Here is a 17,383-nt window from a genome sequence, read left to right as displayed (position 1 = left end):
ATGAAGAAGCCTTTAGTAAAAGCTTGCTCACTGAGCAGGAGCAGGAAACTCACCCTGACTCCTGGAGCAGCTCACTCATCTTTTCCAATAGAGAGGCTCCAGAAGTGAGTTCTCTAACACAGAGCCCCCAGACTTGACCAGCTAGGTTGCCATGCTACTCGGAGTGGAAGAGCTGATCACACAGCAAAGAGTGTGGTCAAGCTGGTGGGGAGGCAGTTAGAGCTCTTGAAACCTGTACTTCATAGTAGCACAAGCTGCCTTGCCTCTCAGGGATCTTATGTATTGGGATGTGCTAGGGAGATCCCCCAGGAAAATCCACCTGTGTGTGTGCCCTGGGAAGCATCATGGCCTGGCAAGGCAGCGTGCCATGGAGAATGCTAGAGATTAAACCCAAGTTCTGCCTGACTGGGGCCATTAAAGTTTCCACACCTCTCATGAGAGGAGTGCTTCACCTCTGCCTTGTTACCCAAGCTGGGTATTAGACCTTGCTTCCCAAACTTCAGTTAGAGGTTCTCTTTCCTCACTCTGTGTCCTTATGCAGCTTTGCTTGCAGAGATGTCTGCCTTTCAGCTATTCCCTCTGCCAGTCTGAGAAGGTATCAGGTCTCTCGCCACGGGGTGTTCTCACTGCAGAAGCCTTCCAATTGCTTTGAGTCCAGCACTGAATACAAAGCTGCACTTGGCCAGTGAGTAGCAGCATCATCTGGGTACAGAGCCAGGGAGTCCGGTTTAATCTATCCAGTAGAAATAAACAGTGGAAGAAGCATGTGTATTTGTATCTGGGGAAAAGCAAGGACAGTGTGCAGGGGACTTTGTCCTCCTAGGGAACACGGCTGTTAGAGTCTCACTTAGAGAATTAGCAGAGACCGCAGCTCAGCCCCATTCTACCTCCTCCCTCCAAGGTCATGGCAAGATAGTCTCTCATGTCTCCCGTGAGTTTCAAGGGCTGTTTAGAGTGAAGTTTATAGCACTGTAATGAAGGGCCCCTTCTCTCGCAGTGGTGAGCCACTTGGGCCTCTTTCAGTGGCCCATATGAGGCTGCCTCATCCTCTGCTCCATCAGGGGAGGATCTATCTGTGCTGTGAGAGCACCTCCTGGTGGTTTCTTGTGGGGATGGGGTTGCACCCAATCCCACCCTGCTCCTTATCACTGAGACGAGGGGTAGGACTAGGATAACTGGCCACCTCTGAGTCCTGCGCCCTGAAACAGGGGAATCTGCCCCTGCAGTAGAGGGAGGGGATGGGCATCTACCCCTGGAAGCTGGGGAGTCACATGTAGGTCCTGGCTGGGGAGATGGGGCAGCTGCTTCTCTCCACTGGTAAATCAGTGGGAAGAGAGTTGTGAGACACTTAGGAATTGTAGTATTTGGGGTTCTTCTTGTTGAGAGAGTGACTCTGAACAGTGCTCCTGTCCCTTCCCATCACCCCTTGTCCCAGTTAGACTTCTGGTGTTCCCTCCAAATGTTGGGGAGGGAGGGGAGTGTATGTGTGATTGGGGCTGGGTACAAAGCTCTGGAAGTAGAGTGAGAAGGGGGCGAAAAGTCCAAAGCTTGCGGGGAGAGTATAGTCAAGGAGTCTGGCTTTGCACCTGGGAGGAGTGAACAAGGGAACAGGCTGGTAAGTCTCCCTTCATGTGGGGAGTCAGTCGACCCAGACCAGTCCTTGTCTAGGCCAGAGGCTGATGCCACTTGCCCCTTGTGTTTATCTCTGGAGATGGCTAGACCTAGCTGTGGTGGGATTGAGTTCCAGCTCCCTCACTAGACAACAGCAGGTCAGTCCCCATGTTGGCTGCTTGCGGCTGGGACTGCCCAGCCTCCTGCCTTTTAGGCACCCCCAAAGCCTTCACCTCCTGCCTGGTGTAAGGGGGCACTGTTGGTCTGGCAGCCCTGAACTGCCCTGGGCCAGAGAGCTGTCAGAAGAATGGAGTTTGTCACCCGCAGGGACTAAGCTTGAGGGTGCCTGTTGCTCACATCGCTTTGTTCTGGGGCTTTGCCTGCTGCAGCTGCTGAGGGGAAGGACACATCGGATAGCAATGGGGAGCTGCTGCTGCAACTGCACTCACAGTTTCCAGGAGACATCGGCTGCTTCGCCATTTACTTCCTCAATGTGGTGAGGCTGAACCCAGGGGAAGCCATGTTCCTGGGTGCCAATGAGCCCCACGCCTATCTCTACGGGGGTGAGTGTATGTTCTGTGAGGGCTTGGGGGAGCCATCGCTCTCCTGGGACACTGCAGTGGGAATAGCTGTTTATCCAATGCCTTACTTCTGTGTTTACTGATGGTCCTCATCTCTTGACTGGGAGGGATCAAAACCCCAGGTCATGCCAGGGGGCTGGTTAGGGCACTAGCAGAGGCAGACCATGTTCTTCACCGTAAGCCAGTCATGAGACAGTCCTGTTTAGATATGACTTACTCTCCTTAAATTGCGCATCTCTGGCTACTGTAGGAAGCAGACTATCTGACTTGGTGCCTTATTCCAGTGTACCTTCTATTAGGTATGTTCATGTAGCAGGGATGAAGGGCTGCTGTGCTGGAACATGTTCTTTGTGAATCTGAAGGAGGCTCAGGCTAGCTTACCTGCTCCTCCACCCAGCTGATTGACAGCAGCTCTTTGAATGGCCATGGGAGTCAATGTCCTCTTGCCAACCCTAAGTAAAGTGATGTGGTGGGGTTCCCTTCATCCAGGGGTGGGCAAAATACAGGATGCAGACCGGATACAGCCTGCAGAGGGTCTCCGGCAGGTCCATTGGTCCTGCCTGGCCCAGACTGCCACCGAGTCCCAGTCCCATGGAGACCAGCCAGGACTGAAGTCCTGGGCAGAGCGCACAGCCCCAGCCCAGGCTCACCCCACCTTGCACAGGGGGTCAGGATGGCTGCTGCACTGCTCCAGACCCACCTGCCTGTGCTATGGTGAGTAGCAGTGGTGGCAGCCCTGGCATGGGTTCCAGGTCCTTCTTTTTCCCCCTACCGCTGCCGCTCTGGCCGGGGTGAGCAGATCTGGAGCAGGTGTTGCAGGGACCCTGACCCCCTGCATGGGGTGGGCCGGAGCTGGGGCTGTGCACATGTGGGGCTCAGGCCCTGCCCAGGCCAGTCTCCATGGAGTCAGGACTAGTGGCGGCAGCAGCCAAAAGGAACCACCACCGCTTCCTCTGTGCCTAAGCCATTATCACTGAAGCTGGGCAGTAGCTTCAGCCCCTCCTTGGGGTAGAAGGGCAGCCCAAATGTGGCGGTGGGGGCGACTCCTTCCAGGTGCCACCACTGTCAGCCCCAGTCCCATGGAGGCCAGCGTGGGCAGGGCCTGAGCCCTGGGCTGAGTGCACAGCCCTGGCCCACCCCACACTAGGGGTTGGGGTCCCTGCAGTGCCCATTCTGGACCTGCCCACCCCAGCCATGACAAACAACGGCAGTGAGGAAAATCGGGACCCGGAGCCTGCACCAGGGCTGCTGTGCGGCTCCTTCCTTCTGCCACCCATGCTGCCTCCAGGTCGCTCCCAGCCTGCCCGTGCCAGCTCCCTGCCCACCTGTGGCCCATCCCACATAGGGAGATTTGGTGAGCTGTTGCATGGGGGAGTGGGATTGCTGACCTGGCCTGTAACAGGTCCAGAAAGCTCTTGTGTGGCCCAAATAATTGCTCACCTCTGCCTCAGCTAGTCATCCAACTGTGCCACACACTGCAGAGAGTAGGAGGGTGTGGGGGTAAGGAGGGGTGGTCCTAGTCCCTGGAGACTGCTAGAGCTCAAGCAGCTGGTCTTCTATGAGATGGTCAGGAGTTTCCTCCCTGTGACCTGCAGACTGCATTGAGTGTATGGCCTGCTCCGACAACACAGTGCGTGCTGGCCTCACTCCCAAGTTCATCGACGTGCTGACCTTGTGTGAAATGCTGAACTACACACCAGCGTCCAGCAGTGCTAAGATCTTCCCTGCTATACAGAGCCAGCTGGATCCCTGTGTCTACCTCTATGACCCACCTGTGCCAGACTTTGCAGTCATGAGGATACAGGTGAGCAAAGATGGGGGTGGGGCATTGGGTGACAGAAGAACCCAGGATTGGGGGGCAAAGGGCAGCAGAGCTAAACAGCAGGGAGCAAGCGATGGTTTGGCCTGGTGCATCCAGCAGGAGCACTTCAGAGCCAGCATCCCAGATCTCATTAATGACTTCTCCCTAGAGGGGCAGGACAGACTGGTTCTGCAAGGAGCAGAGCCTGATCCTTTGTGCCCAGGGCAGTGTGACAGCAAGGTGGGGAGGGGAGATAGATGTGGAATTTAGACATCAGGAACTTACCCCTTTACCACCCTGTCTGGTGTAACCCTAGGTAGGGCTTCTGCAGCCCCTGTCCAGCTTGTCCCCTTTCCTCATACATGTATGCCAGACCTGTCAGCTCAAAGCAAAGTACTAAGCAAATTATCCTGTGTTACTGGATCCCATCAAGAAATGGGACTGAATTAACTCTCTGGGACAGGTTTGCACTTGCCAAGGTGACTCCTGCTAGTGTCCCGTGTCACAAACTTTTCACTTGCTTATCCAGCCAGCCCTGCCTTCTGTGCCTCTGGCTCCTGCTACTTTTTTTTCCTCGCATCCTTTCCCCTCCATCCTGTTTCTGCTTCAGCAGAAGCCTCTTCTGCAGGGACCCACTGAAACTAGCCAGTGCCAGTAAGTTTCACTTGTTTTGAGTGTAGAGGCCAAGGACATGCATGCACTTGGTCTGAAGTTGGCCAGGCCCAATGAAGAGAGTAGGCACTTTGACCAAAATGGGGAGCCACACACTTACCAGAGGAGGATTCGGATGTGTTGAACCTGGCAGGGATCTGCCCTTGCTTAATGCTTGATGTGCTGCTGTAACTTGCTCCAGCCCAGACAGCAATGATACTGAAGAACAGGTAGGAGGAGAGGGTTTTTCTGGGCTTTTCCACTGTCTGGCAATCAAGGGAAGAGATGGCTGGAAGCAGGGATGTTGGGTGTTGGTTTTTCCTTTCTCCCTGCTTGTCCTGCAGTGCTCTCAGCAGCACAGGCAGCTTGGTGGTCTTTGACTGGCAAGTGCCAAAAAGACAGGACAGGGATGAAGGAATACATCAAATGCAATGGGCTGTATGGAGCCTTGCACCTCTGGGGTAAATGGTGATGGTGAGAAACTGAAATCAACAGGGCTCAATCTGCCATGTTTGGGGACAGGCTTCATAGTGAATTCACTGTGCTACAGATCCTTGGAGAACTGGTCCAAGTGCCCTCTGTGCCCCCCTCTCCCCCAACCCATCTCCTTCAGGAGACAGAAATTTAAGCCAAAGGGTGTTTTTATTGCAGATCCCCTCAATTAAGCTGTACCTCATCTCTGCCGTCGACTCTGCCAGCATCCTGCTGGTGATCCAAGGGACAGCAGTAGGCACCTCCACCGGCGCAACATCTGACATGACCTTGCGCCGGGGCTCCGTGTTCTTCATCTCTGCCAATGAGAGCATCTCCCTGCAGGTCTCCTCGCCGGACGGAATGCTGCTCTTCCGTGCCTGCTGCCTCCTCTGATCTCGCACACAGAGCCTGCCCCTGCTGCAACTCCACTTAGAGTAGATAGAAACTGGCCTGGGCAAAGCAGACTTCCATGGTGTGGGTTAGCTTGAAACATGCCCATCAAGAGCAGTGTCAGTCCTAGAGCAGCAGGCACCCAGTCTGTAGAAGGAACAACTCTTGTTTCCTGTCCCTCCAACTTCTGGCCAGCTCCCAGGTGGCAGTGCTAAGTGCAGTGGTGGGAGAAAGAACCTGTTTGTCTGTCTTAACACCCCAACCACACCTGCCGCCTTTCTGGGCTCTGAGGTGTAATGAGTTTCCTTAGCCCCATGTATTCCTGCAGTGCCTATCCTTACCTGCTGTGCACAACATGTAGCAGCTGTTTTCCTGTAGCTTTTAAGTGGACCATTTGATTTGTGTTAGGAGGGAGTGGAGGGGGGAACACTGCTGGGATATGTGCATAACTATGTATGATAGGTCTGTGAGGGATTGGGAATCACAGAACAGCAGGAAACATGATTGCTAGAGTTAAAGGTTGCTACCAGGAATAGGTATAGGAGATTGCTCACATTGCAGAAATCTGTGCTGCTTTCTTTCCCAGCTTATCCATTTCCAGGCAAGGTGATGCACTTTCAGGTACATGATCCACTCACCAGTGGAGTCCTTGCACCATTAGGCTGGGAATAAACCATTTCCCAGGTATGTACTGTGCAGAGGGAGATTGCTTCTCTGAGCAATCTAGGCAGGCTTCAGTCTCTGACCCACTGTATCCAAAACGGGATGAGAACACAGGCTGCTCTCGCCCTAACCTGCAGCACAGACAGTTTTAGCAGAAAGAAGCTGCATGCTTCTCTGGGCTTGTTGATGTCTTCTCTCTACAGGTCTGCTAGTGTTACTGTTGTCTTTGCTTCTGTGATCAGAATGTCCCATAATCAGACTGTCGGCAACTGCCTCCCTATCCCAGTGTCAGTAACCATCCCATCCCTACTAGGTGGGTTTGCAGTGTTGCTGAAGGCATGGATAAACAGACATGTGACATGCTTCAAGCTCTTTTGAAGTGCTTTTAATTTGTAGGATCTCCGTAGTGGACAACACCCAGCTAAAGTATCACCACAAAACACTTCAGAGTTGTTCCTGTTTCTTCATTTTTCATGTGGTTTTGACTGATTTGTAGCAGTGTAACACCATGCATCATCTATCTGCTCAATTAAAGTTGTTTAAAGTGCTGTGTTAGGTCTGTCCATACCTGCAGTTTCCAGAGCTTTGAGAGGCACTAATCATCACTCTAAGTTGCTTTTCAGAGGGCTGCAACACTTAGTCCTTCCAGTGGTTACTGAGCAGAGCAAGCATCCTGCTGTATGTGCAAATTAAACTCTTTCTTTGTGTGTAGGGGAAGAGTCAGGCTGGAGTCAAAGCTTATGCAGGAACTGGCTTAATTAGAGAATTGAAAGGGGCAAAGGAGGTTCAAGGGGATTGGGGTGTTGCTTTTGATGCGCTAGAGTAGCTAAGCTGCTTGTTCCTGCTGCCTTCCACTACTGTAAACAGAACCGTCTAGGGCTGAAACTTCCTATAACAAAAAAGGATGGAGCAATTGAGATGGGAAAGGCAGCCTGCATACCAATTTCTGAGCCTTATGGCAGCAAAATCTTGTCCTTTGAGCTGGACAGGACTTAGTATTGCTGGGACAGAGGTAAGAGCCTGCACCTAGACATCTTGAAAAACAGTGGGATGCAGAGGGCTGGTGTCTGGGCATCAGGGCTCTCCTCAATTTTATCCCTGATGCTGACTCATTGCGACTTTAAGCAAATTGTCTAATCTGTGTCTCAGCTTCTTCATCTGTAAAATGGGAATAGTGACCTACCTCACAGGATGTTGTCTGGAGAATCCTCACTTAAAGGTGCTGGGAGTAAAGGGTTATCCCCTTGGTCCTGGGGAAGCAGTAGATAGCTCTTGCCCCTTAACCAGAATAAATAACATCACTACTACCATCTCTTCAACTGGAATTCTGTTTATGTTCCTGGAGCTGATGCACAAGGGGCCAGCTCTAACACCTGTTACTTCAGATTGGCCCCCAAGAGACTGCCCTACTTAACATGAAAATGTGGGAGTCATGGCTACAGACACGAGTTACCTTGTTTTGTCACAAAGGTTACAGTAAGAGAGCCAGCTGCTATTTTGTGTGCCTACAGCCCTCAAACGTGATCTGTGTGCACAGAAGGTTGATTGATACTAGAGGGCAGGGAGGCAGGAAGTTGTGTGGTGCTGACCATTTAGCTTAAACCTTCAGTAGCCAGGGCATGGTATTCCTGGTGAGGGGCTGGCAAAGTGGGTGCATCAGCTACAGGCTACTATTTTTTGTGGTAGGAGTAGCTAAGACTACTTTTTCCTAATAAGATTCTTGCTACCTTGTAGACTTAAAATCATGGGAAAGTAAGGCTGGACAAGACCTCAGGTCTCAGGAGGTCACATAGTCCAACCTCTTGCTCAAGGCAGGATTGCCCTGACTAAGTGTTCCTAGACTTGAATAGTTTCTACCAACAGGTCAGGTTCCAGCACTTGAGTAAAGAATTCTCTTCCCTTTTCCAAGCTTTGAATGACTTGCTGTGAACACACAAGCTGCAACAGTAATCTTAAAACTCAGCTGGTGCTGTGCTGTGCTACCCTTCCCTCTCCACCCCCATGGTTGACCTTGATAAACCACTGAAAAAAAGGACTTGCTGCTCACTCAGCATCATAGTTATCTAACTCCAGTCCAGATGCCCCCATCAGTGACCTGAAGCCAGTGGTCCAGACAATCCCCATCAATGACCTGAAGCCAGTGGACCCCTGATGTATTTCTTTGACTTGTTTTAAATAGCTGTTCTCATCAGTATTTTGACACTTTCCCTCTTACACGGTGAAACTGATCACCTGTGAAGGACAGTAAATGTTAAACTCTTGTAACCTTTGGGAGCATTGGGAAGGGGGTGTCACCCAGGAAATCAACCCAGGGAGGAGCTCTTCTGAGCCATATAATGTGTATTTAACAGCTGTTAAGTATTTCAGTCTCTTCTGACATCACTAGCTTTAATGGTTTGATTCATCCACTCCATTGCTCTAAAAAGAGCTATAAATCTTTGAAGTGGGGAGGTAAGGCAGCGATATGCAACCTTGTGTTATGGTGTATTGGCAGGTAGGGTGTGTGCATGGGCTGGAATGTTCTGTCATAAAGAGAAATAAACAGTCACTGCAAAAAACAAGCACTGGCCTGTGTATGTGCATTTTATTGGGAGTGGGGGAAAACAGCCACTGGACACTGTGGATGGAGCTAGAGGGCATAGCAGAGTGAAGCTCTGAGCTATCTCCTTCACCTGCTTGCAGTAAGTCATACCAGCCATGAATTATTTGAGACTCTGTGAGTCACTCTAGTTAAGAGCCACCTAGGAACCCTCCCTTTTGCAGGGACAGCTGTATGCAACTTGCTGCAGCAATAAGGAAGAGCATAAGTAGCACAAGATCCAGTTTATTAAACACTTCTTTTGAACTAGGAATATATATAAAATTATCAGCTCTCTAAGACATTATATTAAACAGATTTCTTTACAGGAAGCTGATTGTCCTCCACATAATGCAGCAGGATGATGACTTAAGGCAGCTTTCTAATTTTGTGCCAGACCAACTCCCTGCCCCAAGCCCCCACACAAAATGACCTGTTCACTTCTTGAGAGGTTCTGTACTGCCCTGACTCCGTGCTGTTGTCTTGGTAGCTGAGTAAGCACCATTAAGCACCACATGAGAAAAGACCTGAAAGTAGCTAGCTGCTAAACCCCATCACTCTTGACTGACTGAAAAAGCTACTCCCCACAGCAAGAACTGGAATTAAGGCCCTGAAGGTTTAGCAGGAAAAAAATATAGTATCCTCTTCCAACTTACTCTAGTTAACTGAAGTCCACAGGCAAGGGGAAAGCTGTGTTCTCACTGCAAGTGTCCTGTTCACAAATTTCCAAGCCACTGCACTGATGAGAGCTCACCTGGGTTGAGAATCACCCCATCACTGGTGCTGAACGAGGCATGCATGTTGGCTGTAGTTAGCACGGGGATGCAGACCATGACAGCAGGGCTCTGCAGGACTCAGCATACCCCATGGAATGCTACTTTTACAGGCTCCTCTATTCTATTGCCAGAATCAGGAAAGTGGGCCACTGACACCAGCTAGAGGCTTAGCCAGGTTGTGGCCTCATCCCCGTGCGTATGCATAAGGGCCAACCTTCTACCACCATACAGATTAATGAGTTGGATCCAGGATCATTCTTTGAAAAGACCTGCAAAGGAAAACTCAAATCACTTTACATGTAAATAAGCTTCATCAGACATGTGACCTTGACAACTGGTTCTGACCAGGATCTTAGTACTGAACCACCCTGCTCTCACTGTCCGTGTGGCCCCCATTATGTTCAGGATGTAACAGTCAGTCTGGCATCCAAGCCAGCATGTTATTTATTTCCACTGCAATCCTAGTGTCTCAGACTCTATCCTCAGCCCCTCTGAAATCTCTTCAGTGACCAGAAGCCAACAGCATCATGGAAGCCCCTCATTCCTGACACTGCATTTCGGACAAGTACTGAATGATATAAGCTAGGGGGAGAAAGACTAGGCCTTCAACAGTATTGACTCGGTTCCTCGAGCCTCCCTCCCCCTTTCAGTGACACTTTTTAATCAGCAAAGAAAACAGAACTTAAGCAAAACAGATCTCCAAGCTCTGCCTCAGCAACCCCTCTCTACGAAACAGATCTGCTACAAACAATTACCATTAGTGTCCGATGTAACTTCCTGCTAGGGAGGTCAGTTTTAACTACTTCTGACCGAGAGAATAAGCAATTCATGATGGACTGAAGATAACTGGAGCACTGGGGGTTGAAGATCAGAATGTCAAGATACTTTGGAACCACAGCATTTTAAAACAATGTACAACTTTGTTTTAGAGTTGTTTTAGATCATGATTTTATTACAACTTCCCAATTTTGTCCTTTTGGTGAGAGTCAGTTCTCTGAGTCATAGCACTCCAGGCTCCCATCCCAGCATAAGTAATAGTTCAGGACAGTTTCAACAGCCCATCCAGTTCATGTTCATCCTTCCTCAAAAAATAAAAAAAAAACAGGCCTAGCAGCAACCAGAATTGCGTCAAGTGATAGCCCAAAGAAGAGCTACCAGTATGAGCAATCAGAGCACAAGACTCCAATCTGGTTTTCAAGTGTTTAACTAAAAATAATTAGCCAAATAAATTAGAACTAGATCCTGGTCCTAAGATCAGCTCTTCCACAGCAGAGCTGTCTGCCAGACACCCACCACTAAAGAAAAGACACTGAGATATCAGAAAGGGCTGCTGTAATACCAGGTGCTACTGAGTTGATCAGACAACTACAAGTCAGTGATGTACTTAATAATTGCTGAGGTGTGGGACATGAAGCAGGCAACAAGATAATGAACATAGCAGACATAACCCCTCTAAGAAGCTCACAGTCCTGGTCATACTTGCTCTACCCTCATTTCAACACCAGCCAGTATACAGTGCCTCCTTCAGTACTCCCAAGGGGTAGCAAGCTTTGGTTCTCATCAGTGTGCAGCCCCCAGTCCAAACAAAAAACAGCAGCAGTTATAATGTATTACATACATTATTCTACAGAGAGTCATAAAGCAGCCCTTCCCTTTTACTGATACCTCGCTGCAACCCAGAAGATTTCTAGCTCCCAGCTATTGACCTCTGTCCTAGAAGGTCCCCAGCCTTCCAGGCAGGAGGGACAAACACTAAAATAAATACAAAAAAGGTTGTGAGATCACTTGTACAGAGGTGTGAAGGAAAGCCCAAGGCCTTGTGTATCAGACGCACCCAAAAACATGTAATGCCTGGTATCAATGCCGGAAGAAGCCTGCTCCAATACCATCCAAAATCTCCCTTCAGTTAAATCAAACTCTACTAGTTAAAGATGAACCTCAAAGGAGGAAAGCAAGATACTTCTTAGGGGAACCAACAACTAGCGAACCAAACCTTCGCAAGCCTTTCAGAACTGCTTCTTTCAACATGGAAGCAAGTTACCACATTTATCTGCCATGCTCTCAGTTCCGAAAATGAAGCATTTCCTGTAAGAACATGGAAGCCATCCAAGGCAGCATGCAGAAAGCTGCGCCTTAAAGATCACTACAGGACAAACAGCAGACCCTAAACTTCAAGCTCAGAAGACTGCAAAGAGGAAAATAGTGTTTGCAGCCACACAGGAGGGCACTAACTTGCTGGGTTTTATGCTAGACAGGTTGTTGTTACCAACATAAAACCTTAATTTTCCCCTTTACAAATGACTTCAGAGTTCACCTTTAAAATGAGAGCACCAGCACCCACGTTCTGACTTCTTCCTTCCCTGCCAGCCAGCACAAAGCACATCTCCGTGGCTCCAAGGAGGTGACCAGGTGCACACAGGCAGCTTGGATGTCTGCACATCATATCAATATATTATATCACTATATGTAACAAAGTGTAGCTTTGGGATAAGCGATTTCTGCTGCTCATATAGAACAGGTGCAATAGTGCAGCATTGGCAGCATTCAGTTCCCCAGTCACTGAGTCCAACTCAGCTAATGCCTAAGTTCAGTGCTGGACACGTTCACCTCTATGAGGCATCCAAATGTCCCAAGATAAAAAGGTAGAAGCTCCTGGCCCTTGACCTGTACTGTGTGCAACCCCTGCTGTACAGGCTACTGGATCGTGCAGGGCAGAGATTCCCCAAAGCAACAGGGACAAGATGAGGCAACAGGCTTGGGAGGAATGAGATCTAGGTCCTCATCATCTGGGATCTCATCAAGGTGGTACCCATCCTGCAGCAGCTGACGGTTCAGATCCTGGTTCACCTGCTGAACAGAGGACAGAGAAGGTAACAAATCCTGGAACAAGTTGCTGCAATGAGATCAGGGCCTCCTATTCCAGCTAAAACAGAAACATGCTTCATAATATCTGACATCTGACCCTACCCTCTGGGGGACTGAAGCAGGAGTTTGAGCAGGTGTCACTTGCATTATTACATGCCACCCTTGTCACCATGCAATCCTGATATTCCTACTTAAAGGTGAACGAGAGATAATTTAAAAGGAAATGAATTGTTTAAGCTAAGATCAAGGACTAGCAAAAAAAAAAATCTCAATGGAAACCAGAGTCCCAAAGTTCCTGCTCTGCTCCCAGTTACCAGTTCCCAGTCAATGGCTCTCACATGAAGTGCTGCCAGCTGAGCAGAGAAGGCAAACACAGGAAAAAGAACCCTTTTTTTCCCCCTCAGACTGCAGAACACTGCATACATCAAGACTGTGACTGCAGCTCCAAGTCCTCCTTTACTCTGCTTGAGACCTAAACTGCTTCAGAGTCTGAAAAGAGGCAGGGCTTATCTACCCTATCAAGGCACAACATTTTAACTGCATCAAATAAAACTGGCTGGTTGGGGGAGATTTAAACACCCTTTCTGCAGCTCTGGCCACTCAAACAGCACTGTTAGAAAAGAAACTTGAAATGGATCACACTGTTCCAGGTAAGTGAGGTACATCTTGTAAACAATTAGCACCAGATTAGTCAAATGAATTACATTCCAGCTACTGAGCAATCTGCCAGCAGGTATGTGGCAGCTGAGCAAAGAGAGTAGGAAAGAATGGATCCATACATGCTGTACTGCAAATGTAAGATACAAGTACAACTCTTTGAACTTGCCTCAGCAGAAGAGTAACCGGAGGAACCTCTTGATTCCAGCTCCCCATCACTAAGAGAAGAATGCAACAGTCAAAGCAAACAAGAGAATGCATGAAGAGCCCAAATAATTGCTGTCAGTTCTGAAATAGGAGGGCTGGGCCTATGTGGCAAAGGGTGTGCATGCCAAACCCACCCAGCCCACCCAGCCTACTTTAGCAACCAGATAAGGGCATTTTTGAAGTGAGGGTGCTGAGGTCATGGACTCCAGGGGACTGAGAAACTAGCTTTAGATCTGGGATGAGGAAAGCATTTCAGCATGACATTTCTCCGCAGGGCCCTCACAATTGACCTAATCTAGTCAGGACAGCAGACACATTCTTCTCCTTAAGAAGTGGCCCAAGAAGCTTAAGTGACAGGGCAGCAAGGGATCAATCACCCAAAGATGGGAATGGAGTTTGCCTTTCAATTGCTAACATGCCCAGTTTCCTTGAGGTAATGAAACCTGTCTGCAGGGTGACAAGTGAACCACTTCCATATTACAAGCCCTGGTCATCTCCCGAAGTTTCTCTCTAAGAAATCCTATAAAGGTTGACCAATGTATAGCTCAGTTGATTGGGTACATCCTGAGCAAAGTGTTGGGTGAGCCCCCTGAGTGCAGATCATTCAGTATCTGCTGAATGCAGCTACCGAACCACACATAAACACACAACTCTCACCTGTCTGACTCAAGGGACACCAGAGTTTCATCTGCTGTCTGGCTCAGAGCAGCATAACCCTTGTTAAACTTCACTGACCTGCAGGAAGGTGCAATCAGTAAGCCAGCAATAGGCACCGAGATATGGAAATGCAATCACAGATCTGCCAGCCAACCAGGCTGAGAAAGCAGAGTTGTAGAGGGGATGTGCAACCCTGGAGAGGTCCTATCAAGATCTCACAGCCTTGGTATGGCTAGAGAATGAGTCCAGCTCCTCCCCAACCAATGATGACTCAGGGACCCGACAAGGTGTGGTCCAGCTACTGTGATCTGCTTAGCTCCCTGAAACCAAACAATCCCCCAGAAGCCCCTCAGGAACCTTGTTAGAGAACACAGTGCCTGTAAATGTGGTGACTGACCACACTTATGTAGCCTCTTCAGCCTGACAGCTCCTTATTCAAGATCAAATGTTCATATCCTTTTAACGTTTAAAGTAAAACATATATCCTTCATAAAAATAAGCCTATGTGATTTATCTGCATGAGTTCTGGAGGGGGATAGAGAACTCCTGGTGCAGTTGTGCCAGCCTCCTTACGCTGCCCACTGGCTAACGTGGCTCACTCGATTTGGGAAGACCATATCTAGGAGTGGGTTCGGTATCTGTGGTCCATTTGTCTCTCAGCTAAGGCTGCCAACAGCTGGGGGAACAATTAGCCTGGACAGCAAATCGCTGGTTTGCTGGGTGGGCACACATTGAGACAGGGACTGACTATCCATCACTAAAACACGGAGGCTGGAGTAGGACCAGTGACTAAGTTGTTCAGGGCTCCACATTGTGTTTCTAGTCCTCAGAATGCAGCTCACAGTTATATCTGGAAATACATATCAACAATAGGAGGAGATGGGATCCTACCTTTTTGAGGCTTGCTTTGGTTGCTGCAGAGTAGCTCCTCCCAGAATGCCTTTCCTCCGCAGCACTGCCTTTGCCAGTTCCCGGTGCTTCTCTGAAACCCAAATGAGAACATTATAACCATGCACCCAACTGACTTACAGCTTCTTGCGTGAGCTGGCAGAAGTCAGAACTAACAAGAATATGGGTGCTTAGCAATGTAATTCAAGTGCAACATCCAGCACCAAATCTTCCTCTCTCATGTACTTTTGTCACAGTGATAGAGTTAGCCACAAGCTCTGATTGCACACATCAGTGGGCTTCACTTGGTTAGCTTCAAAGAGCTTCCCCTACTACACAGACTTTGGTCCTGAACACCATCTTTAAACTATGTGAACATCAGTTTAAACACCACATCAAACATGGGAAAGCAATGAACCTCCAGGGCTTAATATAAAGCCTGACAGATTGACAGGCCAGGAGAAGGCAGAACAAGTTCCAAAAGCAAGGATCTTCTTTGAGTACTCCCTCCAGCCCCCAGCATGTGCAACCTTGGGGAATTCAGCAGAAACAACTCAGCTGACATCTAACTGGGCCGTACAGCCATGACTCACTTATAGAAAGCACCAGCAATCTGTGCCATCCATGCTCCAGAGTGATCAAAAAGCAGCTTCTCACACTTACCTAGCCTGGAAATCACAGAGGATGAGCCTGACCACATCAGCATCACAGAAATACAGTGCTGCCCGCCTAGCCAGGTTAGCATGAATAAAAAGCCACTTTGGCCACAGATTTTCAAAGGTTCAGAGCCTCCAGATATACCAGCCCTACAGATGGTGAGTAACTGAAACCACCTACCAGAGACATAAAAGTCACCATTAGACTTCCAAGCTGTTCTCCTTGTATTAAGGGGAACTGGAGTAGCACAGCTGATCTGTAATCCCATTTATCACTGTGCAGGAAATCTTAAACTGTCCTGTCCCATGCAGAATCATGATCCTGATTCACTGAACCAGGATTTTTTTTCTGACCATAGGGAAAATCTAGGCTTTAAGTTATGATTAGATGGAGCTGCCCAGTGGTGCAATGCTGGACTTGTACCACTCCTTCCTCCACAGCATAAACTTTATAATATGAGGGGATCACCATCATCTGTAGCAAACATTAATGCTCTTTTTAAAAGCAGGTTAAGTTGGGGTGAGGAAAGGACTCAGACCAAGTAGCTTGACTAAGGCCCTCAATCACCAAACAGGCAAGGGACAGGTAGTGTTAGTAGGGTACCATATGTGAGCAGAGTAACCTTCAAAAAGGGGCAAGGAGAATTTCAGTATCCATGGCCTGTACAGCTCTTGACCTTTCTGCTACGACCATCAATAGCCACTTCAATTGCCATGATAGAGGTTTATCCCACAAACATCCAAGACCCAGATTCTTTTCTTTATTCAGTTCATTTCACCTGGACTACCACATGGTCATGGGATAATATCACCTTTCAGTCATTACTGATCTGGGCTAGAGTTGAACCATTGATTTAGAGGTGAATTTCTCCACACCTCTACCCAGTCTCAGCTGGGGTCCTGCTGAGGAAGTGGGGACTCTGTGGCAGCACAGGGCCATCACTTACGCAGTTTGGCCTGAATGGTGGGAGCTGTGTTCATGATATATGGTCCCTTTTTCTCCACTGCCTCAGCCTGCTTCTTTGTCCTCTTGTTCTCACTCTGCACCTGCTGAAAGGAAAATTAAGCAAGAACACAGCTGGTCAGTGAGTGGCAAAAGCGACAAAGGCAACTTTACCTGTGCTCACCACAAAACATTCCTATTGTTGGTATTTCTCAGGTAACCGTCACTACATCAGTCTCCTGATCACCGTGGCAGCCTTGTGGCACAGCAGTTCAAGAGAGCTGCAAGGGTGAAGTCCTCTCTTACCAGCCCCTGTGACTGCCAGGGGCACTGGAGAGAAGCGCCATAAAAGGGAAAAAGAAAGTCTATTCAAACAGGAAGGTCTGTGGGAGTTCGAGATGATTCGTATGGCAGAGCTAGCAAACTCCTTGTTGGTTAAGAGATGTGGGATAAAGCCGAATGAGGCTTTTAAAGGCTGTTACAGGTCACAGCCACGCAAACCTTAAAAAGACACTGAGGTGTTTTACTTAAATTTTCTTTTTTGAGCATTTCCAGCTTGCCTCCACTCCAGTGGCTTGTGCCCGCTTCCTTTTCCAAGGCAGGGATGAGGAAGTCAGGGATCGTGCTCAATAACGCCAGCGAGAGGCGACACCCCAAAATGTGGCAGCGGTAACGGGCCAGAAAGGAAAACTCAGCAAAAAACACCCCGACTTCATGGGGCAAAAAGCCAGGGACGGTTCCTTGAAAACAGCGACGCGGGGAAGTCTCAAGGGCCCTGAGCGCCTTCGAGGCGTAGGTGAACCAAGCGGGGCAAGGAGAAGGGCTCCGGGGCCAGCGGGGCAGACACCCAGACGAGGCGAGCCCGCTGCGGGCACTGCTCCCCCAGCCCCGAGGCGGGCGGGTGGACACACGGGCCGGGCCGCGGAGCTCCGCGAGGGGACAAGGCGGTCGGGCAGATCCCGCCGGGGGCTGCTCACCGCGTGGG

The 17,383-nt window shown here is 49.2% G+C and overlaps 2 protein-coding genes across 9 annotated transcripts in view; one reads left to right on the top strand and one right to left on the bottom strand.

The window, feature by feature from the left end:
- Nucleotides 1-8,732, top strand: part of MPI (mannose phosphate isomerase) — a 14,885-nt gene extending 6,153 nt beyond the window's left edge. The window contains exons 5-7 of the mRNA XM_014522458.2: nucleotides 2,001-2,174; nucleotides 3,788-3,996; nucleotides 5,296-8,732. Of these exons, the coding sequence (XP_014377944.1) occupies nucleotides 2,001-2,174; nucleotides 3,788-3,996; nucleotides 5,296-5,511 (599 nt within the window). The 3' untranslated portion in view covers nucleotides 5,512-8,732. The remainder of the gene's footprint in view (nucleotides 1-2,000; nucleotides 2,175-3,787; nucleotides 3,997-5,295) is intronic.
- Nucleotides 8,733-8,979: 247 nt separating this feature from the next.
- The window catches only part of FAM219B (family with sequence similarity 219 member B), a 17,011-nt gene continuing 8,607 nt past the window's right edge, over nucleotides 8,980-17,383 (bottom strand). The window contains exons 1-6 of one of the 8 annotated variants that reach the window (XR_003095352.1): nucleotides 15,463-16,376; nucleotides 14,803-14,893; nucleotides 13,912-13,989; nucleotides 13,217-13,265; nucleotides 11,840-12,375; nucleotides 8,980-9,794 (exon numbers count right to left, since the gene is read on the bottom strand). Coding sequence is in view for 7 of the 8 variants with exons in the window: in XM_025210528.1 (XP_025066313.1) it covers nucleotides 12,220-12,375; nucleotides 13,217-13,265; nucleotides 13,912-13,989; nucleotides 14,803-14,893; nucleotides 15,463-15,724 (636 nt within the window). In the remaining variant the exon portion in view is untranslated. Of the gene's footprint in view, nucleotides 12,376-13,216; nucleotides 13,266-13,911; nucleotides 13,990-14,802; nucleotides 14,894-15,462; nucleotides 16,380-16,402; nucleotides 16,506-17,383 lie in introns of those variants that run through there. The other 7 variants (XM_025210532.1, XM_014522459.2, XM_025210528.1 and 4 more) reach the window with 7 other exon arrangements.

The sequence above is a fragment of the Alligator sinensis genome, unplaced genomic scaffold (genome assembly GCF_000455745.1).
Source record: "Alligator sinensis unplaced genomic scaffold, ASM45574v1 scaffold311_1, whole genome shotgun sequence".
Classification (NCBI taxonomy): domain Eukaryota; kingdom Metazoa; phylum Chordata; order Crocodylia; family Alligatoridae; genus Alligator; species Alligator sinensis.
This window is presented reverse-complemented; position numbering and strand designations above follow the sequence as displayed.